Source organism: Strix uralensis, chromosome 1, assembly GCF_047716275.1.
Source record: "Strix uralensis isolate ZFMK-TIS-50842 chromosome 1, bStrUra1, whole genome shotgun sequence".
In the NCBI taxonomy this organism is placed as follows: Eukaryota; Metazoa; Chordata; class Aves; order Strigiformes; family Strigidae; genus Strix; species Strix uralensis.
In genome coordinates this window covers 81,585,164-81,612,848 of record NC_133972.1, presented here as the reverse complement: position 1 = coordinate 81,612,848, position 27,685 = coordinate 81,585,164, and the positions used below count along the sequence as shown (strand labels likewise).

The window sequence follows — 27,685 nt, the reverse complement described above, 5'->3', positions numbered from 1 at the left end:
AGAAAGGGCCTGTGGGAGGGAGAGCACTTTGTGTATATTATCTAAGAGAATGCTCCACAGACTTTTTTAGTTTTTCTTATTTGCTTCTATAAATATGTGTTTGAAGTTGAGTAGGAGGGCATTAAGCAATGACAATATACACATTGTAGGAAGGAGTGTTGTTGGGCAATTGTAGTATTATAACCAGATCTATAGCTTCTGGTCTTGGTTTCAGTTGCCGCTGACTTGGGCAAGTCCCTTAACTTTTCTGTTTTTCACTCTATACATCTGTAAAATGGAGGGAGGAGGAAGGATCTTTCACAAAAGCTTTGTTTCTTTATGCCTTTGCTGTATCCTAACCCATCTTTGTTTTAAAAACTACTTAAGTCTTCTTTATGTTTAGAAATCACCAGTGGATTCCTTGTATACAGCACTTCCCTAGATACCTTTTGAGGCCATGGTTGAGACATGACAAATTTTAATGGTGGCAGTTGACAATGTTTTGTCATAGCAGGGTTATTTATTTACTAGAATAGAGTTCATTGTGATAATATTACAGCAAAAATTGTAGCAAAAATTAGCCAGTATAAACAAGGACTAGGCAGTCTCTTCGGGGAAATTTTAGGCTTAAAGTAGAAACTGTATTTTAAGTTTGTAGGAAATATTGGTTAATAACACCTTTAGCATTTATATTCCAGGTAAGAGATGCAGTAAGACACAGAATTAACTTTCCTCAGTTTCATAATATCCAAATAATACCATATCTGAACAGCTTTCTTCTCCTGAAGTGTGATGGTTTATTATGTGGAAACAAAAAACAAGAACAGCACTTTACTGGTGTTCTTTTTCTTTTAAACGGGTCCAAAACCAATAAATACAGATTGTCTTAGTGGCTTTTTTCATGATTTTCTGGTTGCCAAGCAGGCATCACTTTCATGATCCACCTCCACCCCAGCATTTACAGACATAAAAGTTACTCCTAAGTCTAAAGTTGTTGATGTGCCATAGACTGTGTACTGGATGAAAAAAAAAAAAAAAAAAAAAAAAGTCTGACTTAACAGGGGAGAGAGAAAGACAAGGAAAAACTGACTAATGACTCTGATGCTGTGAACTCGTTTGCACTTTCAGAGTGAAATTGATACATGCATGAAGACATTCACACTTCAGGTTTGGAAACCTGAAAGTAAAAAAAGGCCCCCCCAAACCAGTGGGTTTTTTTCTTCCATGTGAAAGCAATTTCAGTCTGGTTTTTTTGTTTTTTTTTTTTCAGAAACCTTTTGCTTTAAAATGCAGAAATATCAGATATCCCAGCTGAAATTCCATCACAACTTAGATCAAGGAGGGGAGGAAGAAGGGTGTCAGAGGCATCTATAATGTAGTTGTCAATATGTGCTACCACGAACAAGCTATAAAAATCATTCATGGCTCTTTTAGAGCAGACTGTTTGGTGTAGGAAGTCTCTCATTCGGATTAAAAAAATGTATATTAGTCTGTGGTAATAATTCTGTCTAACTTAAGTACAAATGTACATCACTGCGAAAGGGTCCCCGGTAAGATATGAATCGTGATTTTTGGGGTTTTTTTTTCCATATTTGGGATAACTTGAAAATAAAGAGCTTACCATATGGCATGGAAGTTATCTAAAGCTAACAAGTCATTTGCCTTTCAGCCATCACAGTTTGAACAGTGCATTATCCATTCCTTGCAATCTCTTAAAACTGTGCTGGACTGCAAACCTGGAGAGGCCAGCGTAAGTTTTAATTATGATTTTATTTTCATTCTTTTTATGTAAATTACTATTGGGTTTCAGAACAAGAACTTTCAGAGAATGATACAGGGGTATAACTTTATTTTTTTTCCATGTATACCCTTTTCACTGCTGCTAGCTTTTATAATTGCATTTGTGTTTCCTTTGTTAGGGAACAACAAATTGGGGGGGGGGGGGGGCATATTGGACCTATATTTAAATCTCTAAAGCTGTTATTTCAAAAAAATGCTGCTAATGCAATTTTCAGATAGCAGTAGATGTGACTTTATTTACATGAAAAAAAAAAAGGGGGTGGCCATTCTAGGAGTTACTCTTCACTCAGTGTTGCATCCAGACTACTTGCAGAACTTAGATTCAGCTTTTTCCTGCTGTAAACTTTATTCTAAATCAGATGTCCTGATTGTCCCCATCCACTTAGTACCCTGAGGCCCTGATTGGTTGTCATGCTGATGTTTTCTTTCAGGTTTCAGTGATCTAAGAAAGTTTAACAGTTTTCCAAAGTCCTGTGAGCCCCCTCTGTATGGGTATTTTTTCCCTCTCCTCCCTTATTTAATTGTTATGGCTAGGTTGTCTAGTTTCTTGATGAACATTATTCAAAAGAATCTGCAGTTCATGGTGAATCCTTCTTGTTAGGGTGCAAAGATCTTTGAATATCCTGGGAGCTTTTGTTGCAATTCCATTAGCCAACAATGATACATATCACATGTACCTTAGTACACCTGACTTCTTTCCTTTTAGTGTGTTATCTCCTCACTCTTGTCAGACTGTTTACTGGGACTTGTATTGTCTCTCCCTATTTTTAGGGTGGGGAAAAATTTAAATGGATCCATGAGGAAACACTGTGTCCCAGCAGCCATACCTATAATTGTGTCATCTCTTTAGGGACAGGTTACTCAGGCCTTCCTTGAGAATAAGGCCATGTGAAGCTGTTCTGCTGACGTAATATGCTTGCATCTTCAGGTTTTCCAGCAGCAGAAAACACAGGAGGATGTGTGCCAGCTAAGCATTGGGATCATGCAGGTGACTCGAGCACTTTTAAGTATGAAATTGTGAACGCAAATGATCAACAAAAATGTGTGCTTTGTACCCTGCCCACATCGCAAAAGGTGTAATTCCTCTGATACACTCTGGGATACTGAGAAATGTTTGACTTTAAAAGTATGTAGAGCTTACTAGCTGAATCTGAATCAAATCCTCAGAGGGTAAATGACATATTCAAATATTTTACTGATTGTGACTGTTCAAGATTTTACTGACAATTGAGAGACACTTGCTGAGCTGATGTCATCTAACATCAATATACTGCAGGAAAAGAAGCAATGCTGATTTTCATCAGCTGAAGATCTAGCTTTTCATTTTTGTATCGGAAACCAATATTCTTTGTAACAAATCTGATATTTTTTTTAAATTCATTTGAAATTAGATAATAGCATGCTTCAGGCTTTTGAACCATTTTTGTAGTCTTCTCAAATAAGAAATCATGAGCCAAAACAAAAAACGGATTTTAGTGATGCTTCTGTGATGTTTACTTGGGATCAACTGTTCAGATTGAACACTTGAAAACTATTAACAATGCCCTTTTTGCAAATCAGCAGATTATCACTGCATAATTTTAGACATGCATGATGAAAATCACTTAGCAACATTAAAAACTCCTGTGTTTTACTACAAGTAAACTGTGATGCATATAGAATTGGAAATATGCATTCAAAAGGTGTAACTAAAATGTTACTGTATTTATGTAAGGTTTAAGAAAGGTAATGATGATTGTTCTGCTTCTATAGACTGTAGTAAAAGTGAATTTAAGATTTTTTTTTTTTCAGTTCTGGCAGAAAATGTAGATCTTACTTTATTGTTTCCTAGGTCTTTATAGACTGTTTGGAACAACTGAGCACCAAACCTGATGGTGACATAGATACGGCACAGTAAGTAAAATAAATAGGACCTAGGTGTAGTATTCTGAAATTGTGGGTGCAAGTTACAAATTTCAGTGGTGGTATGATTTTTATCCCCTCTGTTATTTCATATTTCTTGTGAATACTTCTGCCTCTGGCTAGCAATGCTTTGAATTAAGAGCAGATACTTTTTATGCCAAATAATTAACTGACATCATGTAATAAATATTATAGAAGATAACGAATATGGTATTACTTATATAATTTTATTCAATGACACGAGTAGTGTGCTGTAGAAGCAGGTATGTTGTTTTTGACATGACCTTACATGAAATGAGTTGTCCTTATCACGAAGTAATGTTTAGTCATGGAGAAACAGCCCCTGTCTTTCTTATCTTCCCTCCTATTTTGACTGGTTCTATTGGTATTTTTGCTAAATTCTTGAAAGTTTGTTTGATAATTGGTCATGAACCACTTATTTTAGGGACCAAAATAAGTCAGAGTAGTCTGAGTTTCCAAGAGTACCAGTCATTTCTTTGCAAAAAGCCAGATTGATACCTGCAGTATGCATTAGAAAAAAGCAAATTAACTGTGTTCCTAATGCCATTTTTTTTTGCTATTTGCATGACTCTATTGGCTGGATAGGTGTGAAAACAAAACAGAATCTGTGGCAAACCAGAGAAATTATAAAAAATTAAAATGCTTTAAGAAGGAAAGGTCTGTGACTAGAATAGTACTGTCTGTCCACAAAGCTCCTGCAGGCTTTGTGGACATCTTAAAAAAACTGAGCAATGTGAGCTGCTTTATTATCTGGTGTGAGGGAGCTTGAAACAACATTCCAATCTTCTGTTCCAATTGTTCATTTGTATCAATCATGTATCAGATAATCAAAAGGACTATACTACTCACTTTTTAAATAATATTTCTAGTCTTTCAGTTGATGTTTCATCTCCAGATTTGTTTGGAAGCATTCATGAAGACTCGAGTCTTTCTTCAGTAAGTTTGGCTTCTATTTCTAAAAGCTGATGTGAAACTTAATATCAAAGTTACAGTAATGTGGTCCTTATTTTTAAGTGATTCTGGTTTTTTGTTTTCCTCTTTGAGAGCATTTCTGTATTCTAGAGGCATATCCTAGATACAGTTGTATATAAACATAAGAAAATACAAGGATATAAGGCTTGAATGTAAGACTTGCTTTAAAAGTACCGTCTGTTTATGATATCTTAGTATACCATCTTCGGGTAACTAATAATCACATATTTTTGAAACAAGGTCCTCCTCAAAGTAAAATGGCATCACTGAAATTAGTGAAAATAGCACTGGTGTTAAGACGCCTGAGGATTTGACTTTTGTTTTATCACCTTGTTTTAAATTATAAGAACTGGTCTGATTCTTAGTTACTTTTTAAAACCTATGAAGATACGGATATTCAGTAATGTAGTTTTTCCAAAAAAATACTTAAGTGAGAGTAAGTATTGATTATTTGTTTGGTTTGTTAGGACTTTTGTTTTTTAGGAAATTGGAAAAATGGTTTTTAACATTTTTGACACTTTAGTTTTAGTTAATGTACTTCCTTCTAGTCGGGTGACTGATGACAAACAACTGTAGTTGTTCCCTGCAAGAAATCTAGTGAGAACCTCTTGTGAGATTAATATTCCTTAGTACAGATTTTAAATGTTGTCAGAAGCCCAGTTTTGCCTCATTTACAAGAGCAATAAGCATTCCAGCTACAATAAGGAATCGCAGATTGCCAAATCAGGCCAAGTTTCTGAATTGCAGACTATAATAATTAGTTCTTTATATCATTTTATTCTTGCAACACATAAATTTTAATTGTTGACAAAGTAACTTTTTGTGTCTGTGACTTCCTCCCATATGTCATAGGTGTGAATGCTTAAATAAAAGAAATCAACAATTTTTGACAATGTTTGGTTTCCATGGTATCATATTAATTTTTTTCTGTAAATCACAGAACACTTTATCTTCTCTTTCCTGACTAATAAGAACAGAGAAAGTGAGTGACCAGAGTAAGATTTGTCACTATTTTTAAAATTCTCATTTTTTGAATAGTCTGTATACCAACTGATTATAATTTAAAGTAGGCAACTGCACATGTCAGTACTAGTCATCATATTACTGGAATACAAAACTGTCAGGAGTTCTGAGGGTGAAAACCAACACCATTTTTAATCAGATCTGCATTATTATGATGACTTTACTGCCAAATAATTTTGTTTTCAAAATATTTGCTTGTGATGATTTTGAACCTTCATCTGAGGTAGAAAAATGTTTCCCATTGGGAGGAGAAAGGAAGAGGAAAGACCAAATCTATTTAAATAGTAGTTCTATCTTGTTTGGTTCTTTGTTTCTTTGGAAACTACACCTTGTTGCACCAAGGTCAGGGAAAGGCAATTCTGATATCTGAACTCCAGAATGTATTTGACCTTGTAATTAAAAAAAAGTCATTGAAGAACAGAGAAAAGTTATAATCACCTAGAATTTTTTCAAATTAGCTGCTGGAATTTTATTATGTACTTCTGAGCCTTCTAGTATTTTAGAATGGTGAGTGCATTCATTCAATACCTGTTTTGCTTCCCGTGTTTTAGCCAGCTTCATGTGAAAGTGAAGATGATCTTCAGTTAATTTTATGATGGTCATAACTCTTAGCATATTTCTTGAAACAAAGTAAAAGCCAGAAACAGCTTCCTGGAAAGCTGTCCAAACCTAATTTTTGTAAAGAAGTCTTAACCACAGTTCTGTATTAGTCACAGCTATTCCAGTGAATGCTCCAGATCCTATAAGAAAAAGCACACATATTCAATCATCATACTTGATATTCACTCAGTTCTTGGTGTTTTATTGACAAAAATATTTGTAAACTCCACTTTATCAGCATGTTTATCACAGAGAGTCAATAAAATACGTTTACAGTATTGGTCATGCTGATATTTCTGTTTTCTAACTATTATACTCTTTCTTTTCTTAAAACAAATTTTTAGGAACAGCGGCTTTTAATTGCACTCAGTAACTGCCGTTATCTGGAACGTCATACCTTCCTAAATATAGCTGAACATTTTGAGAAACATGGCTTTCAAGGTGTTGAAAAAATAACTCAAGTAAGTGAGAGCACTGGAATGAAGTATCATTGCTCGAAGGAAACAGTTTTTATTTGTTTTACTTTCTATGGGAATAAGTGCAAGTGTTCATATGGCCAGAAGAACTCTTGGGTGAGCCTTCTACAAATGAGTAGGACTCCAACCATCAGTTGGACATAACAACAACAATTATATGGTTGTGTGTGTTCCTATGAGACTTAAATAGCTGGTATAGAAAATGTGACCTCTTATTCAGGACTTCTGTGTTCAATGGCAAGGCTTATCAGATTTCTTAGTAAAGCTGTTTAATGTCACTGTGTTTTTTAATGCAGAGAATAAAAGATCGTTATCTCAGAAATATACTTGATAAATTATTTCATCTGGCAATCTGCATTACTGATAGCTGTTGTTCATAAACTAGTTCAGGTTTTTTTGTTGTGTTTTGGGTTTGTTTTTTTTTTTTTCAAAGAACGAAAATGTCAAAGTGGGCGGCAGTAGCTGTCTCATTTTCCTGCCTTTTTGTAAAGATTAATCATTTTTTATGAGAAATGTTGTGACTTAATCCTTAGGACCATGAAGCTAGTTATTTCCAGAAACATTTGTTGGTTGGAAGTAAAATGTTATCTTTTCCAGTACAGAGTACAATATTTCACTCGAACTGACGTTTCTACTATGTAGTACATCCTTAGTCCTATTCTGCCTGAACGTTGTTTGAATTTCTGTAGCTGAAGTAATTTTGAATAGCATTTAAATGGGTTTGATATGATTTCTATGCTTAATACAATATACAAAATTACTCTGGGTATTGCTGTTCTTTGCTACTGAGACAACCGAGAGTTGAGCGAGGTACAGTTAGTGTTGTCTATATAAGCAAATAAGACCTCTGTTATGTATGTATTCAACATTCTGTCTTGTACAGACACATTAAAGTATTGCCATTAAATGTATGGTAGGTTTATAAATGACAAAATTCAAATGTTGAAGTTGCAGATTAATTTCAAATCTGCGTTTAACCCTTTGAAAGCACTGGCTGGTGCAGTACTACATATATGGGACATCAATCGGTAATGCTAGCTGGGAGGATTTGGATAATTAGATAGTCATCTTAAGATGGCAGTTTTTGAACTCTTTCTTAATTTTGAGAGGCTAGAAGCTCACAGATTTTAGAGGGGTTAGTTGTGATTGTTTCAGTTTTTTTGTTCTGTCACCTAAATTTTTGTAAGTTTCTTAATTTATTTAACTATTAGATAAAAAAATTTGCAATAAAGAGTTGACACTATTTTTGAAAAATAAAACTTGTTTTTATCTGTGAGATTGAAACAAAACTATACTTTTAAATTTTGTTAGCTTTGTAAATTTTAAAGTGACTTTTGTAGTGTATGTTGATAAAAAACTTGTTTGGTTGGGGGTTTTTTAAAGTTGCCTTTGTTAGAAGGGAAATCATTATTATCTAATATTCTGAAAATACAGAAATCATAAAATGATAACCAAGAAAATTTCTTTACACTCTGCATGGTTGTTATTTCCATTTTTTTCTTAGTGTGCCAAATACAAAGTTACATAAAATGGCCAAACTTTACACTCTGCTTTAGCACATGCCATCTTGGCACATACTTATGGTACTCACCAGTAATTATATTTAATTTCTACGTAACTTTTTAAAGTGATTTTCTGTGGAGATTCTTCAATTCAACTTTTTATCATCAGTTTGGTCAATTAGCAAGTGGAAAAAAAAATAATGTATCCCATAACATTCATGCTAGTTTATTGATTAAGCTTCTGGATAAAATTGTTTCCACAGTTCTGATATTTAGATAAGGCAGCGGGATTACTAGGATAGAGCTCAAAATGACTTTAATACAAAAATTGAAAACTGTAGTTACAAGGAAGTTCCTAGCAGAAAGATAACAATTATATATTTTTGGGTGTTTCACAGAATCACAAAATCATCTAGGTTGGAAAAGACCTTGAAGATCACCTAGTCCAACCATTAACCCAACACTGACCGTTCTCAACTACACCATATCCCTCAGTGCTATGTCAACCCGACTCTTAAACACCTCCAGGGATGGGGACTCCACCGCCTCCCTGGGCAGCCCATTCCAACGCCCAACAACCCGTTCTGTAAAGAAATGCTTCCTAATATCCAGTCTAAACCTTCCCTGGCGAAGTGGTTTACCCCACTTGAAAGTCAAGAAAATGGGTATACACAGTTGGTGATATTGAGGGCTTCTACACTGCTTCCCTCACCCATGCTGGGCTCAAACTAACATTCAGAGGAATTGTTCATTCTTTCTTTTAATCTTTCCACCAGCTGAAAAACAAGGTTACCTACCACTGTCTCAATTTTGCATTGAACTTGAAACAGATTGAAGAGGACTTGCATGAAACAAAAAACCTGTATTGAATGTGCAGGTGATCTTTTGTGTTGAATGACTGCAGAAGTGGAAGGTGGACTTACGTAACTCTAAAACACTTTAAGGACCACTTGAAGCAGATGTTTCACAGATTCTTTGAATGGGTGCATGTTTACAGAAACTTCCCTCTGGAACTTGTACTTTATTTTACCAAATAGCCCAAACATAAATAGGAATGGTCTAAGGATAGTTATTCTCCCTAATTACAAGAAATTGAAGTGAAAAATGTCTTGAAACCTATTCCAGGTTTACATTTCTGTGATCCTGTGTAAGGGGGGAAAAAGTGAGATTTCTGTACATTTTTGAAGGTGTGTTCTTTTTCAAGTCTGGAGTGTTAACAGGCTGTCAGGTAGAGGGGAAAGAAGAAAATAACCTTGATCCTCTGGGACCAAATTCTTGGTGCCTCATGAAAATACCATCTTTGGGATATAAATTCTCTCGTGACAAATTAAAGGAGATCAATCAGATCAAAAAACAGGAAAGTGGTGGCGTCTCATCTTTCTGAGCACCAACTTCCCATCCCAGCTTTCCTGAATCTGGCAGCAACTTTGACCTCAGTAATTTTCCCTTGCACTTATGATCTCATTCCTGAAGGCTTATCTGTCTGTCTATTCCTGACTCAAATATTGCAGTTCCCTTTTCTCTTCACTTAACAATATAAGCATGCCAAAGGAGAACATGGTTTAGAGACATCCCTGCGGTGAATAAGCTTCATCCCTTATTCTGCAGCTTGCAGCATTAAATCTTTAGAAAGGAATGATAAGGAGTTGGTATTCTTCATTTCTTTCTTTCTTCTGAATTCCCGGTTTGATCTAGAGACCTGCCTTCTTCCTCACTTTTAAACCCCTTTGCTTCTGGAAGTTGTCTCATATATATATATATATATATGTCTCTCTGTGTGTGTATGCTTCTTTCCCTAATGGTTGAGGAAAATGAGTACTAGTTTAAAAGCTTTACTTTGCTATCGCTTAAGCTCTTACTTCTAAACATAAATACTTTTAAGTATTAAGAAGTGACATGATATTTTCAGCATATTTTTTTCAGCATATTTTATTTGCATTTAGCATCCATTGCCATCTTAAGATACTGCCTTTCTACTTCAATATTTTACAGTACGCATGGTGTTCAGAAGTGTTTTAGAAGCTATAATTGCAGGGGTTACCTAGGTTTAATAAAAAGTCCTGTATAAAATTTAAAATTGTTCAGATAGAATAAACAAACTGTGCATATCCCTTTAGCTTTCAGTGTGGCTAAGTTGTGTGAATTACTAAAAATTGCATAGAGAGCTGTTAAAGAGAAAAATTCTGCAGGTGTTGGATAGCTGCAGTTTATACATCTGTTGTATGGAGATGCCTTGAAGTAGAGCGGGGAGGTTCACATGTACAGTTTCAGAAGGCAGAGACTCCTGAATAAATTAGATATTTTTCAAATACAGAGCAGATAGTGAGAAATTGTAACATTACAATTGGTAGATCTTAAGTGTTATATGAAAATCATCATGTTTCAGGATGGAAATTATTATGGGCATATTTTAAAGCATTAACAAAATTCAGTTGTTTATTTAGTGCAAGATCAAGGCTTCCTGACATGCAGAAAATAAAATCATGCCATTAGACAATTACCGAGTGATCTGCCTTCTTTGGCATTCCTTGAACTTTTCCCAAAAACATCTGTTGTTGAGTACTGTCAGAAAAAAAAAATTTATACTGGGTAGGATGTGGAAGTTCCTAGGTTTTTATATATGTAGTTATGAACTGAAATGTGTAAGTAATTGCTACTATTTACTGAAAATGAAAGAAGACGAGGTAAATTTTTTGGGTATGTGATTTAATTTTTGTAGTTAATGACTATTTGTTATGTTCTTTTTTTGTTTTTGTTTTTTTAGGTTAGTATGGAATCCTTGAAAGAGCTGGATCAAAGACTATTTGAAATGTACATTGAATTCAAGGCAGATCCAATAGTTGGGTCATTAGAACCTGGCATTTATGCAGGATATTTTGATTGGAAAGATTGTCTTGTCCCAGCAGGTAAATATCTGCTTAATAAACTCTGAAAATATTTTAACAGTGATTGATAGGAGCTAAAATATACTGTGCAATTAAAAACTTTTTTCTAGTCTGTGTTTTTAACTTTTGACAAGTTCTTATAATAAGTTCTTTCTCACAGACTTTACGTAATTCCTAAATCATTTTTCAAATACCCCCAAATGATTAAGGCAGCTTTTATCATTGATAATCTCTTTAATACTTGTTTTTTGTGATTATTTTGCTTCATTGCTTATATATAATAGAAAGAATTATAAAAGACATCTTCACTATGTTCTTATGAAATTCATTGAGATTGTTTGGGACTTTTTCCTGAGAATCTGGCTACTTTTGTAATAGATGTAATTACAGTTCTGAAAAGGTAAAATTATTAGAAAATGTATTCTATAACAGTAGTTCAGCAAAGAATGTTAAACCATGGAAGAAGGGCAGGTATAAGGTATTTAGAATGACTGACATGTTAGTCATTATTTAGGTGCTTTAAGAGCCTCTGTTTTAAGGAAGCATAATATAAACGTCTGTCTTTCTTAAGTAGTGAGGACTGTGCTCATCTTAACATTTAGGTCCTTTGAACATCTAATTTGTCATAACCAAAACTATTACATCTGAATCACTTATCACATGATTGCCTAGTTAATACTAAGTAGAAATTAGTTGCAGTAACATGGTACATGGCATTTTGAAGGTGATCTTATATTAATTTTCAGTAAATTAGTGAATGACATGACAACTTATACTGTCTTGTTTTGATTGTTTCATAGTGTTGTATATGGCAAGCTTAGAAATTTTGTGCTACTTTAAAATTTGATAGGGAGGTAATTACAAGAAGCACTCTTGTAATCTGAATCAAGAGCTGCAGTGCTTGCTCACTGGGCCTTAAAAATGCAAAGATCTTAGGGTTTATTACTTTAGAGAAAAGTGTCTCCTATCTTGTTACTACTTTTGTGCTCAGAATATATGCTCTAATACAGTTTATAATGGAAATAACTTAGATTTCAATCTTGCACATTCAAATTTATATCCAAATAATACATAACTTACCGTGTTTGAAGTATATTTTTGGTTGGCATGTTTGCATTCCCACCAGCTAACAAAAACAAAGAGAAATAAGTTTTTGTGTCAGTGTTTTATGCACTCATTTCTTGTTCTAGTGCATTGGGATCTACATACTAGACTCACATTGCGTTTAGGATTATTCTGTAGTATTTTTTCATTTAAAGGAAATATTTAATTTCTATTAGAGGTGTGCCTTAGTCTGCTTGTTGTCCAATTTATTGTTGATACTTTCCTGCAATTTGGGGGGAAAAATCAAAGTGAAGATGGCAGATATTGAAGACTCCTCTTCAGGGTTACATATCATATTGTTGGCCAAGAGGTGCCAATCTGAAGTAGTAAACAGTTATTTGCATTTTTTTGTTACTCACCAAGCTAGACATGTTAAGAAGGAACATATAGTAATTTCTTCCATGCTTCTCCACCTTGATGAACTATCTTTCCGATGGGTAAATTCTGTCAAATGTACCCTGTTGACTATCAGTATAAAAGTCATGGCTTAATCCCAGCCATCAGCTAAGCACCACACAGCCGGTTGCTCACTCCCACCTGGTGGGACTGGGCAGAGAATCGGAAGGGTCAAAGTCAGCAAACTTGTAGGTTAGGTAAGAACAGTTTAATAGTTGAAATAAAATAATAATAAATTGTAATGAAAATGAAAATAACAAAAAGAGATTAAAAAAACCCAGGATAAAACAAGTGATACAAATGAAAAACAATTGTTCACTACCAACTGACTGATGCCCAGTCTGTTCCTGAGCAGCAGCCCAGGGCCAGCTTTCCCCCTAGTTTATATGCTGAGCATGATGCTGTATGGTATAGAATACTCCTTTGGCCAGTTGGGGTTGGCTGTCCTAACTGTGTCTCCTCTCAGCTTCTTGTGCACGCCCAGCCTCCTCGCTGGCAGAGCAGTACGAGAAGCTGAAAAGTCCTTGACTTAGTGTAAGCACTGCTCAGCTACAACTAAAGCATGAGTGTGTTATCAACATTATTCTCATCCTAAATCCAAAACACAGCACTATACCAGCTACTAGGAAGAAACCAGGAGAAAGAGTAACATTGAGTACCTTCAGTTTGTCTGCCTATAGCAATGATTAGTTGACCCTGAAAATATCTGGTACCCTGAAGATAAAATTAGTAAGTGACTGGGAAGGCTCCCTCTTGGAAGAGGTAGATAAACTTAATTATTGAAAAGGACTGGAAGAAAAAAAAAAAAAACCACCACCTCTTCATGGGGCATATAAGAGTCTGACTTTTTCCAGTATTGAATCAAAAAAAAAAATCACTCAGCAGACATATAATTTATTTTTTTCCAATAAACTACTACAATGTTAAATTGTACAACAAGGTTATAGTTGAGAAAATATACCCTTATGTAATCTAAAAGATGCAGTTAGTACTGTAGTAGACGTACTAGAAAAACCTAAACCAAACAAAGCTCTACTTACAGTTCATCTACAAGTAGAGCAGGGAAAGTATCTACTTTATTAAACTAAAATAGCATACAGGAGTGGGTCAAACACAGTTCACTCAAGGATTTGTTAAAGATGGACATACTGATTTGTTGAGGAAAAACACTGTATAGTAGAAATCATCTGTTCCTCAGTAATCCTTATGACTGCAAAATTTAAAGATTTGATTTGAGTCACTTGCCTGGTTTAAATCTTGACTTTTGTAGCCTTAATTTTTTAAAAAAGAAAAAAGTTGATGGTGTTGGCAAGGCAAAACATTTAGGCCTCAGTTGTGTTCCTGAGTGGTACTATCAGTGATGTGTAGTGTTGCATAATTACAGTTACTCGATGTTCTTTAGTGGATACAGCTATGCCTGATTTTCAAGGCATAATAGTTTAGCCTGAAGTTTTTTTATATTGTATTTCTGCGTTAGCTTTCAAATACTACTAGTGATAGCAAAAAGGCTACTTTTGACAAGAACAGTTCTTTTTTTTTTGAAAGGAAAGAAGAGGACAAAGACATCATTTTGCCCATATTTAAAAGATAAGGTAAAAGACAAATAATTTCCCTGATGCAGTCTGAAACTTTCAAGCATTAGCATCTGGTGACTGAAAATTTTACTAGAGCTGAGGCATGTTGATGCCATGGATATATCCTTTGCAAAGGACGTTTTGGAAAAATATGAGTATGAAAATACTCGGGAACTGGTTAGGAATAAAACTGATAATTTTCTGGTGATTAATTTCCTGTGTTGCTAGTCTAGCCCAGGGCTTCAAGACTGCAACTGGTTTTGAACAATTGTACCAGTCAAGCACTAGCAAGTATTCCTTACTTGATGCTCCCCCTGCTGTCACTGAGCAGAATGAAGAAACTGGAAGGCTCAATAAAATGTAGAGAACACCTGATCTGGACTATTGGGAAGATAATGCTCTTGGGTAGATGGAATTGTTCATGGACAGGATACCCAGCACTGGTAAGAAAATAAGGTTAACTGCAAGAGAGGGAGCAGACTGGAACGAAAGGCTTGTGATGAAGACTGGTATCAAGCAAGGAACAAAGTTGGAATCAAAGGGAAGACCAGGACTGGATGAGCAAAGTAGAAATGTAAATTAGGGCAGGATTTAGAAATAGAATGAACACAGAAATGGATTGAAAGCGATTATATAAACAAGAGACAGACCTGAAGTGCAAATAAAAGGGCAGAGAGGTCTGATACTCACTGCATCAGTGAGCTTACCAGAAGCTGCAGTATAATCAAAGAAATCCCCTCAGTCTTGCACTTTTTCCTCTAGGGATGACAGCCTATTAATGTTACTGATCACTTTCTTTGCACAGCTGGCAGAAGTTAGGTATATATTACTATATACTTATAGTAACATTATAGGCAATGCTACATGCCTATATATATATATGGGCAGTACCACTGAGAAACACAACAATGGACTAAATATTTTGCCTTGCCAAAGCCATCAATGTTGTTTCTTTTTTAGAACCAAGGCTACAAAAGCCAAGGTCTACAACATCAGCCAAATGACTCAATTCTGTATAAATCTACTGTACAGAAGTTACATGTATGTATTTCCAATTCTGTTGTTGAGCTGTATAGACCAATGCAGTAAGAGAATTTTCTGGTTTCTGCTCTGTGTTTTTGTTTGCCTTCTTTTCAATGTCAGTAAAAATTATGTACAGGAAAAAACTACGTAAAAACAATCAAGTATAATTCAATCTTTAAACAATAATATTTTTCCCATGTGAGTACACTTGACTTGCTTCATGAAATGGAGGCTGTTTTGGAGATAAAACTGGATTTTGTATTAAGTGGAGCCATTACAGGCAAAAATCTATCCTCAGCTGTTACAGATTCTGAGAAGTGAATAAAGCATAATCTGAGAGAAGAAAAAAAGTGGAGGCAGGATTCTGTCCCTGCCTCCACAGGGTTTTCTGTGTCATGTTAATAACGCACTTAAGCATTTTTGTCATCATCCTTAAAATGCCTTGACTCTTGTCAATTTGAACATTGATGTTTAATTTGACTACCTAAAGTCTTGTAGTGTATAAATATTCAGAAAAATCTTATCCAAAAACCTTGACAATCTTTATCATTGACAGTTTTGCAGTCATCTGTCTGTAAGTACTGGGGACAATATTTCCTTGCATCATATAATTTATGGAGAAATAGAAGGGAAAATAAAAGAATGAGAAGAATTATAATAAATGAACAGTTCTGAAGAAGTAGTTAGAATGAAATTAAGAAGCCTGCCTTTTGAGTAAGCTTTGAAAAATAAGTAATATTGAAGTTTTGTACCATGTTTCTGTCAAGGTGGAAGAAGCATATGCCTTGCTGACTTAGGCAATTGTCCTGTAATTATCAGATATTTACTTATACATATGGTTTTTGTTAGTTTTAAATATAAGGAAGGGCAAATTGTTTGCATGTGCTAAAACTTTTATTGTTTCGTTTTTCAACATACATGCTCTTTTCAATATGGAAGTTCTGAATGTCAGAAAGAACTTGTGTACAATGTAATTATACATTTGCCCCTTTATTTTGATCTAAGGTGTGACTGCTGGTGTTAGAAGGCAGTATTATTAACTTAATTGGATTTATTGTAAATAAGTAACTTTCATTTGAATTTTCATTTTCATTTCAATGTTGACTTCTGAGTCTACAACAAAGACTTCAATTTTAACATACAGCAACAATGAAATCTAGTTGGGGGGGTTGTTTGAAACATTGTTCTAATTTAATCTACAGTATTAACAGAATTAAGAGATGAAAGGAATAATGGGAAACATAATGTTAATCAGTTGCTGAGTTTGTTTTTAGATTATTTTTTTGTGTATACTGGTCAATCTGCTAGTTCAGCATACAAGGTTTTTTCATTTGTGTTCATTCTTCTTTTTTGGTCGTAGGTTGAGTTTTGTTGGGGTTTTTAAATTCTATTTTAAATGCATATATTTTGTTTCAGTCATCTGACAGAATTAGGCTCTGTTATCTCTTCTGGGTTCCAAGCCTTTTCAAGGGTGAATGAGGTGGTTGTGTTATTCTGAATTTGGATAGATAAGATTTCTGTGTATCGAAGTTTGTGTAGTACAAGCAAAAGTGGTTGTAGTATGTGGGCATTCGGTCTTTTAGATTATTAATGTGAGCTTTTGCATTCAAATATCAAATTATTTTTTTTAATCAAGTGACAAGTTTAATTTTATTTGTTTACATCTAAAACAACTATATAAATTTGATACTATAGGGTTTTTTCATTTATTTTTCTGAGGAGTTCAGATGTGGTGATCTCTCAAATTTTTGAAATGCTGACTGCTGTGCAGTCTAGCCAACATTCACTCAAAGTTCACAGCATACAGAGGTGCAGAGTCTAGTCTAAACAATCTTTTAAAGATGTATTTCTTCTGTGTTTCACTGGTGTTGTCAGATACTGGGTGGTTTTTAGTTGGGTTTTTTTTGTAGTATCTAAAATTTCACATTGCATTGAAAGTTTCAGGTGATTTTGCATTTTCAACTGAAAGCTGATTGTTTGTGTGTTTCAGATATTCATTCTGTACTGGCATGAATATAGTAGAGAAATCTGAATTTCTTCTTGTTCGGCATGTTAAGGGAGCATTGTTTGAAACATTTCAAATATATCAAATGCCACTCTTACAGTAAAAGATTAAGTGCGTCAGATCTGCTAAATCAGATTTGATATACTTGTCACATCTCTTATCTGTTATTTGTCTAATTTAAAAATCTAATATAAAAACTTCTAATGGCAATAGCCTGATGAAAAGGTACTCAACAGTTAAAAATGAAATATCAAAAGGCATATTTAATTTGTAGTTACATAGCGACATACTTGTCAACCCTAACTTTTCTTCTTTTGTTTAATTTGGGGCACCAGCACCCTGCTTACATGGAAGATGACAAGTGCATTTACATCTTAAAAACATTTGGATATAGTAGAAAATTTTTTTTTGAGAAATAGGCAATTACTTTTTGACTGAAATGTGCAAAATAGTTTGCTTTGAAATCCCTGTAACCCTTTAGATTTCTTCTGACACTTCAAATGATTGGCTTCAGAATTATCTTACTAGATATAGAAGATCTTGACCTCTAACAGATCTCAAACGATGTCCTGTGTTTAGGAATTGTCTGTCTCTTTATGCTTTAGTAAGGCCAAATTCTGCTGTTCTGATGCAGGGATGTAATGTGGCAGTTAGTCTTTGTATGTGAACAGGAAGAAAACGATGCTTTTGCAGTTCTGTTGCATATAAGAAATAAATGCCAGAATATTTTGGAGGGGAAAAAAAAAAAGCATTCTACATTGGCAAATAAAGTTGCTAAAGGACTTCACGGTTGTGCTTTTTTCATTACAAAATGCCAGTTGTTTAACTGTTCATGACACAGTCACAGATATATTCCACTAGCTAGTTACTTTTATCTAGGCACTGGAGTAGGAGAGGGTACAGGCTGAAGCCTTACGTGTCTTACATGCCTGTGAATTCTTGTATTGTATGCCATTGTATTTCTTTTTCTTGCAGTGTTTCTCAGGTTGTAGTTTAGAGTGCACAGGGGGTTCAGCATTGATGAGAATGCCAACTTAAGCTACTGAAAAGGGAACTTGCCTTTAACTGCTAGCAATTGTAGCAGCAAAGTAATTTGATTTTTTTCAGCTGGGTCTCTTCTGCATCCTAGAAGAATTGAGCTGCAGCAAGTTCATCTGGGATGTGTGAAGGGGTGGGGGAAAGAGGAGACCACACAAAAGCAGCACTGCACAAAAGGGAATCATCACTTGAAGAAACAGCTGTGTATCTGTGCTGATGTGTTGTACCTTTGGAGAAACTTTTTGGAACACTGGAGTGTTCTTATGCATAGTACTCTTTAAGTACTCAAAATAAGCTATTTTTCATTCAAACTAACTGCATTTGCAACATACATTAGTAAATTTATATTTGGTTATTATAGTAAGGAAATATTAACTATGTTCGACATCAACAATCAAATTTTTGTTAGGATGAGTTGAATTCAACATCCTTAAATGAACTGTTCAACCAGCAAGTTTAACAATGTGTGTTGCATGAGTGCAGTTTTTGCATTTGGTTTACTACACATAATTCTTCACAAAGTAGAATCATGTACTAAAATTTTGAAGTCAGGGGTTATCATATTGTAGCCTTTCAGTTTTGTAAAAAAAAAAAAAATAACTTGCCGCTTGAAATACAAGCACAAATTTCACTGCATGTTTGAAAATACCTTCATTTGTGTAACTTCATTTTAACCTCAGATTTCTCTTCAATTTCACTTTCAGACATTCAGGTTTCATTACATTTCTCACTTCTGACAACAGCGAGATTTCTTTAACATATTACACTGGTGTTTGACTTATAAATATTAAGGGTTGTTCTAGCTGGTGAAATGGTATGGATACTGTACCCTCTCTGTCCTTGGAAACAGTTGCAAAAGATGAGAACAGGAGAAGGAACTTTTTCTCCAGCTTCCTGTAGTTTCTGCCAACAGGTTATCTTTAATTTCTGACTATTATAGAAATCCCAGTAGAAACTATCCTGGAGAGACATTTCATTTTCTGGTCCCTACCTGCCACATACTGAGTTGCATTTGCATGTAGACTTTATTAGATACCTTCTTGTGCTTTCACACACTTCTTGCATGCAAGATTTTCTGATGCTAATTTTGAATCTAGTTTCTTGTTAGCTGGTCTCAGCAGACTCTAGACTTCACATGTACAAGCATACAATAGAAGTTCATCTGCAACTTAACTATTTTATTTCTTATGCTTCCTCTTGCTTTGCACATCTGCCTTCACTCACAGTTCCACTTTATAGTGTTTTCTGCTATTAAGTCTACTAGTAGTTGTTTACTAGACTGTCTTCCATCCCTCTCCCAGCTTCTCTTTGGCTTTACCTGTCAAACCCCTTCCTGCAATACCTTCTGGCATTTCTGTATGTGCTTTGCTAAAGACTGTTAAGCTCCAGGAATTAAGTTCCAAAAAAATTTTATCTTCGATATTTTTTGTTAAAAGTTGGAAAACCTGCATTCTTTTCAAACTACAAAACTAAGTGGTCAGCAAATTTGTAAACTGCCTATTTAAAGCAGGGTGTATTTTAAAAAGGGAAATAATATGATAAACAATTCTTTTTCATCTGAAAATTCTGAAGACTTAAGACAAGTTTCATTTATATTGCTTGAGGATGGGAAGAGCATGAACACAGAAGCCTTGTATCTCTAAGAAGTTATCTTGCTGCGATTCCCTGGTCAGACCATATCCTAGTCTTGTAGCTTGAGAATTGTGTCAGTTAGAAAGTGTATGTGAACAGATGACATTAGAAGTCACTCTAATACCTAAATGAGATGACAGTTATCACAGCTCCAGAGGATTTACTTATCAGCAATGTCTGAAAACTTAGAAGTCTGTTTTGTTGTCTAGCCAGCTGTAGGAAGTTGTACCATCCTGTCTCCAGTTTGGCATTTTGAAAACCAGTTTGATCTTTACCTGGGAAACTTGTCAGTTCAGCATTTTGTAGTTCATGCAGTGTTAGTTCAGAGGCCATCTCTGGGTGGATGTGTGTTAAGATCAACAATCTTTGGGATTCTTTTTTGTTACAAGGAAACCTAAATATTTTTTTAGACTCTCAAGCACAGTCTTTGAGAAATACTTAAGCTATTTTAATATTAAATAGTATTTTTATGTCAGTCTTTGATAATAGCATCTGATCTCTGCATTGCTCAAAGCAGAAGATTAGTTGGGGATTGGAGTCAATGATAATGCATAGAGGAGAAAGGGCAAGCATCATTTTTTTTCCTCTTCCAGCACCCCTTACTACATTCATGAATGAGGGGAATCCACACAAGTTTGGTACTGCCCTAACCCCTTCAATAAAACATTAGTAGCAAATCATGTCAACAGTAAAACAATACTCAGGGGTCTAACTTTCGGCATAGTGAATGTTTTAATGTTTACTTTGCATTTGATAGGCACAAATGCCATCTTAATGTTTACTGTTTGGTTTACTGATTACTTTGGTTTACTGTTTGGTTTACTGATTACTTTGGTTTACTGTTTGGTTTACTGAATGAGGCAGGAAACACTTTTGGAGCACTGGCAGTTTGGGTTAGCAAGTTGGATAAGTGAGTATGAATGGATGGGTGGAAGGGTGAGAGAGGAAGAACTCAGTGATACTTCAGATGGGTTTGGGAGCCAGAACTGAGGACCAGGGAGGTGAGGAAGGTACAATAAGGTCATAGTTTAAAAAGCCAAAAGCTTAGAACTCCAAGTCAATAGTCACTGTTACTATTATTTGTTTTTATTTGATTACAAGCCAAAAAAATTAAAACCTTGATTGTGAATGAGGTGTTTGAGTGGGCTCAGTGTTAGACTGCTCCTTTTAATCATTATCCTTAGAAACTAGATTTTTATTTTCTTGGTATGCTCAAGGTAGTTTCTGTGGCAATATTTAACAAACTGAGGTGTAATGAAACAAGTGGAGTGGGGAAAGTTGGTCATATGAAGAGTAAAATTACCTGTAGTCCCAAACTGTGGTATCAGGTCTGACCCAGACTCCTTAGTTAAGCTTTTTAGGTTGGGCTTATTCTCTTCCTACAAAGATTTATTTCCACAGTTGTGCTCGCTGTAGATGCTTTGCTATTTCTCACATAAAATCCAGTTATGTAATGTTTGCTGTTAAAAGATCTTGGGACTGCTCTCTTCTTGTACCCAGAACTGTTTTAAAGTCCCTTTGGCAGTCTCTTGCCAGATCCTGCTTTCACTGCTGTTGCATGGCTGTCAATTAATGTATGGGCTTTATGTATTGGCGGAACTAATTTTTTACTATACAGTATTCATCTGCTGAGAGATTAAATGTATTCTCGGGGTTATCTCTCTTTTTATTTTATATTTAAATGTATTTGCTTGGAACAGTTATCTTGGAACAGTTGCATTTTTCATATTGTATTGGCTAATGCATACAACTACATTTCCTGTTTTGAGGTTGTCAGTGGTGCAGACAATATTCTGTGGAAATCAAAGTATCCATTTTAAAAGTTGGATTCAAGGCAAACTGATATGCTGTAGAAACTGTGGAACTTTAAACTGGGGAGGAGTTTATTGGATCACACCGTGGTCATAGTCACATTTTCAGAAGAGAAAGTGTGCTTGGGAGCACTGTGAGGTCAAGAAGCATTTACAGATCATGATTAATATTTGGGAAACTTTGGTGTATTGTTGTTACCTACTCATAGGTGACTGTGGCTCTCATTTAAGGCTAGTGGTTGATCTGTAGTAGAAGTTTGTCTGCTGCTGTTTGTAGCTAAGTCATAGTCCTCTAGCTCAAATTATAAAGGATCAGAGTTTGTGTGTGATATTTAAATGGGAAGTCCCCAGTTAAAACTTTGATATTGGTCTAAGTAAACTCAGCTGTATCAAAATTGCTAGACTTGCTTGTGCAGGGAGCTGCCTATATGGTACCTATAATTCACACTCTTGTGCTTAGAGAATGGTTTTGTCATTTTAACATTTAGCATGTAGGTGCTAGTTAGAAACAACCCATAACTGTGTTTTCTCCCCTGAAAAAGGTACTTAGTGTCTTGTGGGGATTTGTCAAGAGCCATACAAAATATAGCCTTACAGTACCTCCTGTACCACCTGTGCAGATGCAGAGAATCATCTTAAAAGATCTGGGGTTTGCCGCAGACAAACCCAGGGACATCCAAAAGCTTTGATGCCCTTAGTGAACCCACTGATCAGTTCACATTCTTGGTTGTGGTTTGAAATGTTGCAAGTTTATGGTCAAGCATAAAACAATACTGAATTCAAGGTGAAGGAGTGATAAAAACAATTATTTTCTAATCCCTGAATGTGTACAGTAGTTAAGGATGCTGTAGTTACTAACATTTTAAAAACACTGATGAAAATAAAATCTTCAAGATGTACCTAGCTGGACAGCTAAACTAGCAGAATGGAAAATAGCTGTCTGCTCAGTGCTTCAGTAACACTTTCTGCCCAGGGGTGTGTGAGTGCGTTTTAGTTGAAAATTTTAGTGTAACAAAAAGTCTCAGCTTTCTATACAAAATTTCTGTACAAAATTCAGCCTGGAGCGTATTCTCTCTGTAGCCAAGTTATCAAGGCCTTGAACTCTTACTTTTTAAGTGGGAAAATATGATAGACTTCTAACAGTGCAGCAGATCCATTGTAATAAAAAGCATTTCATTAGCTTAAAATTTCTTTACACAACGAATAGCAATTTAAATTTAATGAAACACTTAAACTTTATTGATATGTGGATGAAATTATAGTGTTGGACTTGTTCAGCGGTTGAAGTAATTCAAAATTATTAAAAGTCTTTACTTTGAACTGTGAAAAATCTTAAGCTTTCCAGTTATTGTGGGTCACTCCTGAGTCCAGATAGCTTCCAAATGTTAATTTTGGACTTGAACGATTTTTAAGGATCTATTGTTCAGGTCATGCAAAGACATTCTTCAGTTCAGATCCATGCTGTTTTCAAAATGCCGTAGGGATTCAGTGAAACTTGGAAGTGAAAAACTATGAAATAGAAACACTGGCAGCTAGCACACGTTCTCACCTTCACTCTAATAAATGGGATAAATATGCCATCTCACTGAATACTGAATACCGTATGTGTTTTGCGACAATTTTTATGTCATTTTTTTCTCAGCAGAGTAGAGGGCAGTAAGGGGTTTTTTGCTTGGTTTGGTTTTGGGGGGGGTGGGTGTGGTGGTTGTTTGTTTTTTTAACTGCAATAACATCTCTGAAAGCTGCTGAGGTCTGGTTCCAACGCTGCTTATTTAAACAGACAGATAAATTAACTTCTACATGAAATTCAGTTTATGGCAATTTTTGCTATAAATTTAAGGTATATTCTTGTGAGTATTTTATTACTGATTTGCTGATCTACAAGCATATGACTGCAGTAGATGGTGCAGTTTTAAATACATACATTGGTAGAAGGAAGGACTGGCTGAAGATCAAAATGATGACTACCTCTTCAAGGTCAAGTTATCAAGTCTGTGGAAAAAAAAAAAAACCTAGATTTTACCACAGAACTCAAATTTGAGAATTTGGTGAAATGAAGCAGAGCACAACCTCCTACTGCGTCTTCCAAAGAATCCATCACATCAGTAATCAAGCTCACTTTCTTCGGTCAGATCTTTCCCATGACTTGATACTTCCACCATGCCTACAAAATATGCTACCTATTAGTGTTTGCGTGCAAGCTAATACCATGGCTTTGATTTGGTTGCTAATTTGATGAATTTAGTTACTAAAAAAATTAAAAATTCTGTGTATATACAAAAGGTACACAAAGCAATTTGGAAGAAAGTATGTAAAAATATTAATAGCCAGTCCTGCGGTTTCTTTCCATGTGGTGACTGACTGCTTGCATTTTTTTGAGTTAAGAACATTCACAGACCTTTGCAGAATCAGGTTCCAAAAGTATAGGGGTTTTATATCTGTGATGCCTGCTTGTTGCCATTGTATTTCTGATATAATTCAATAGAAATAGAAAAAAAAAATCATTAATTGTACTAACAAAGCTATACATTAAAAGACAGGAAAATTGTGTATCTTATTGTTGGTAGTAATGTTTTTGCTCAAAACACCACTTCTAAAGTTTCTTACTTTAAAAAAAATATATCTCTCTTAAAAAGTCTATGCTCTACTTCCTTTTGCCATGTTTGACTTTTCTTTTACTTACCAAAGTATATCTGTCTTAAGTCACTGTAATAAACACAGGACATGTTTCACTGGTGTCTAAGGTTTTTTTCCTGTAGCTTGAAGGTTAGACAGATGCAGGACATAACTGGACACTAAAATTATTAGTGTCTGTATTGTTCTAAATGCTTTCTTTGTGAAATTGGTCTCTTTTGGATCAGTTGGCTTCAGTTCTCTCATTTCTTATAATAATAATATTTGAGTGACAACTGAAGTAAATTCATAAACATAGTATATCTCTTAAGCCCATTCTTCATTTATGAAATTGCTGTCATTTTGCATATGACAGGCTATTATTACAGTACCAGTGACTTCAGGAATTATGAGAAGAACCCACAGTTTCCTGAGTGAGTCTGTGTTTTGAAAGGTTTTAATAATTTTAGGTTTTATAAAATCATGAAAGGACACCTTCAGGGTGCCTTAAAAATGATGTGTTTGAAAGAAATAAATGAATATTCTTGCAGACTATGCTTGGTTTGTGTTAATGAAAGGAAATATTGCTTGAGACTGTTGGATTCAACTGTTCTCAGTTTTGATAAAGATGTTGATTTTTAGTATACCTTACAATTAAAGAAGTGACTTGCTTTTCACATCGAATTGGTCATTCTGTGTATATAGCTACCCTCCTTTATCTGTGAAACATGTCTTTTTAAATTGATGCTTCTTGCTGTTACATAAATCCTCCTGTATTGGGGTAGCTTGGGGCAATGTGAAGGGGTTAGTCTGTGTTGCTGACTTCAGCCCCCACTGACACAACTGGACGTGTGACTGGGCGTTAACCTGCACATCGGTAAAGTGAGAGATGTGTCTGGGATTGGCAAGGACCACCGAATATGAGGAGTTTTGGAAGCCTATGTCAAATTGTGAAGTGAAGAGGTACAATTGGTTGCTTTTTTTCCTAAGTGGCTTACTTGTGAAGAATTTGGAAAATGCTTAGGTAAATGACAAACAGGGTATACTACTGAAAACAGTATGAGTACCAGGCTTCAGAAGAATGTAGGTACTAGTTTTACAAGATGATAATACTCTAGTATGTTCACCACCTACCAGCTGCTTTGTTCCACAGTTTCTCTATTTTTCTGAGATATGAAAAAAAAAAAAAAAAAAAAAACACCTTTTAAGCAGCAGAGCAGTTTTGGTCAGTGTGCTTTAGCTTTAATGAGAAAACTGTTGATGCAGATGGCTTTTTTGAAAATATGTCCAGTATATATCAAATACATATATATATACACACACTAAGCAGTCCATCCCCTCTTACATGCAATATTGTGTCTTGCACTCAGTGTTTCTCTTGCTCACAGACACTGGAAACTTAAGAATGTTCTGCAGCCAGAAAACAGCCATTAAATTCCCACTCTGCCAGATTTCCTGGTATGGATATACACAGAAGGATCTCAATCCTGCCTTAAAAACTGCTAAAATCAATGGGAACTTAGTCATACCAGGAACATGTGTGCCCTGTTGATTTTTCAACACCTTACTTATTAACACTCTCTGCCTTATCAAAAGAAAATTCTTAAGCATAAAAATTGTTCTTACAGTGGAAATTTGGTGATAATAAAACTTATATACATAATGCTCTGACTATTGTATGCTGAAAATAATGGGAGGCAGAGGGAGGGAATTTGTTAAAAAATGTAAGAAATTTTCCTTGGGGAGAATGAAACACTATTTGCTTAGGAAGCCATCCTAATGGATTACTGGTAGAAAAAGTTCAAGTAATACTGAGGCATGCTTAGATGTATTCATTTTCATGCAAGAAGGAGGATTTGTTATATCGAAGAATCTCACACATAAATTTCATTCTTCAGAACCTGTTTTTCCCACTCAGGGAGAACAATGGTTTTGTTTTGGATAGTACATGTTATGCTGTAGTTGGGTGAAATGTCTTTTTTTGTAGTGCAATTTTCTTTTTCATTACCTCAAACCAGGTACTTAAATAATCATAATTTAGATATTTAGATACTGTTGGGTTTCCCCTTAAGTCAAACATATATAGCCACTTACATTCAATCAAAAATAAAGACTCAACAGCCCCAACACTGTTAACGCTGCAATAGAAATAGTAAGATTTTTTTTTTTTAGGTGCTGTTAAATCTGTAGGGCAGCACACTGTTGGCTGTGAAGTGTATTTTTACTGTCTCAAGTTTGCATGCATGGGTTACAGCCACTGTGCATGTAGAGCACCATTTAATGGCTGTAACTGTTGTTACAGACAATGCTGTTAATACTTAAATGACAACATCAAAAAGACAAGTTTCTCTGGGTCATATATCTCAAGTACTGGTCTCAGCCAAGGGTCATTGATGCATTTTTCTGTTTACAAGTGGTGATTTGGGTGAGCTGATCCCTGTGTATGCTTAGAGAAAGAGGTATGGATGACTGATCTCCAAAGTAGATTTTTTTTTTTTACATCAGTGCACAGGGGTTTTGTTTGGTTTAGAGGGATTTGATTTTTTTTTTTCTATTTTGCCATTTACATTTCTTGTTACCAGATTAACAGGTTGAAATTTGGCTTATTCTGCAATAACTGAAGTAATTGGGGAGTGTTTATGGTTCAATTCTCAGTATGGTATGCATCATCCTTTGCTCATGACCTTCAGGCCTGGGTTGGTAGAAGGCCCTTTACACTTTGTTACTGTGTTTGATGGAAGAAGTTAAAGTTAAATCCATCTCTTAACAAAACTCTCCTGAGAAAATGCATACATATCAAACTGGCATTTAACTACCTGCACATCTTTTAAGTATTAGATGCTAGCAAACATCTCTTCTTCCCAAGTGAAGCACTACTGAGCTTCACATTTCCTGTTGTAGTCTTTGGTCTTTGCAGGTTTTACTCCTTATCTTCTTAACGATAAAGCATATTATATTCTGTCCCAAGAGCAGTGGATTTGAATGTGTGTGGTAAGGATCAGAAAGCAGCAAGTATTTGGACTGCAGACTTCTTCAGCTGACCCTCAGATCCTTCTGGCAGTTTGGATGGAATAGCAGAAAGTTCAGAACAGCCTCAGCAGCTTCTTTTTTAAGACATTTTAGTTTGGGCTATGCACAAGGGCACAGAACCAGTATTATTCTCTGGGTGTTCTCCTTTTGTAGACTGAAGTTCATGCACTGACAAAGAAATAAATCACAGTATTGGCAGTCTTTAGAGCTCTTGCTGCTCCAAGCCAGAGCTTGGAAATACAGAAACTCTCAGGTTCTTTGAACGTCATGACATAATTCTATTACTTGAATTAAAATAG

General features: G+C 35.2%; 1 protein-coding gene across 3 annotated transcripts in view; it reads left to right on the top strand.

Annotated features, from left to right (window-relative positions):
* The window catches only part of EXOC2 (exocyst complex component 2), a 132,442-nt gene that overhangs the window by 83,294 nt on the left and 21,463 nt on the right, over nt 1-27,685 (top strand). For 2 of the 3 annotated variants that reach the window (XM_074873226.1, XM_074873237.1), the window contains 6 exons: nt 1,649-1,729; nt 2,708-2,767; nt 3,611-3,672; nt 4,572-4,638; nt 6,642-6,758; nt 11,040-11,181. In XM_074873226.1, the coding sequence (XP_074729327.1) occupies nt 1,649-1,729; nt 2,708-2,767; nt 3,611-3,672; nt 4,572-4,638; nt 6,642-6,758; nt 11,040-11,181 (529 nt within the window). Of the gene's footprint in view, nt 1-1,648; nt 1,730-2,707; nt 2,768-3,610; nt 3,673-4,571; nt 4,639-6,641; nt 6,759-11,039; nt 11,182-18,369; nt 19,144-27,685 lie in introns of those variants that run through there. The other variant, XM_074873246.1, reaches the window with a different exon arrangement.